Genomic DNA, 731 nt, shown 5'->3' on the forward strand with positions numbered 1-731 from the left:
CAACAGCAGCAACTGCGGAAACAGCAGCGACGGCGCCAGCAGCAGCGACAGCGCCAGCAGCAGCGACGAGTCTTTTCCAAAGAGGTGCAAAACGCTCAGCAGCAGCAGCAGCAGAAATGGTAGCAGCAGCAGCAGCAGCAGGAGTGGGGCGTCGCAGTGGCGTCCTAGGCCTGCAGCAGCAGCAGCAACAGCAGCAACAGCAGCACCAAGAACAGCAGCAGCAGCAGCAGGAAGTTTCTGCCCGCGGCTGCGGCGGCTGCTGCTGTCTTCCAGCGACGAAGAGACAGAGCCCCCTAGAGCAGCTCGTACCCCAGCAGCAGCAGCAGCAGCAGCAGCAGCAAGAACAGCAGCAGCCCAAGCAGCACCAAGATCTGCGCCAAGAGGGACACAGGGGACAGCAGCAGCAGCAGCAGCAGCACCTTTAACAAAAAGGGTAAGAGCAGCAGCTGCAGCGGAAGCAGCAGCAGCAGCGCCAGCAGCACCAGCAGTGCCGGCAGCAGCAACAGCACGCGCATCAGCAGCAGGGAGAACAGCAGCAGCAGCAGCAGAACGAGTAGCACCGGTAACAAAGAGGGAAAGACCAGCAGCAGCAGGGGTGAATGCTGCAGCAGCAGCAGCAGCAGCAGCACCGAAACGAGAGCAGGTCGAGGGACAGCCAGAGCCCTCCTTTACACATGCGGAAATACGGCAGTCACGGCAGCAGCCGCAGCAGCAGCAGCAGGAGGAGCAGC

At 62.0% G+C, this 731-nt stretch overlaps 1 protein-coding gene across 1 annotated transcript; it reads left to right on the top strand.

Moving 5' to 3' along the window:
• Positions 1–116: 116 nt before the first annotated feature.
• On the top strand, positions 117–425 carry ETH_00043535 (uncharacterized protein; the record flags this gene model as incomplete). Its single annotated transcript, XM_013373826.1, has 1 exon — positions 117–425. The coding sequence occupies one exon, from the start codon at positions 117–119 to the stop codon at positions 423–425; it is 309 nt and encodes a 102-aa protein (XP_013229280.1).
• Between the last annotated feature and the right edge of the window lie 306 nt (positions 426–731).

This window comes from Eimeria tenella, genomic scaffold, assembly GCF_000499545.2.
Source record: "Eimeria tenella Houghton genomic scaffold, Eth_scaff1777, whole genome shotgun sequence".
Lineage (NCBI taxonomy): Eukaryota > Apicomplexa > Conoidasida > Eucoccidiorida > Eimeriidae > Eimeria > Eimeria tenella.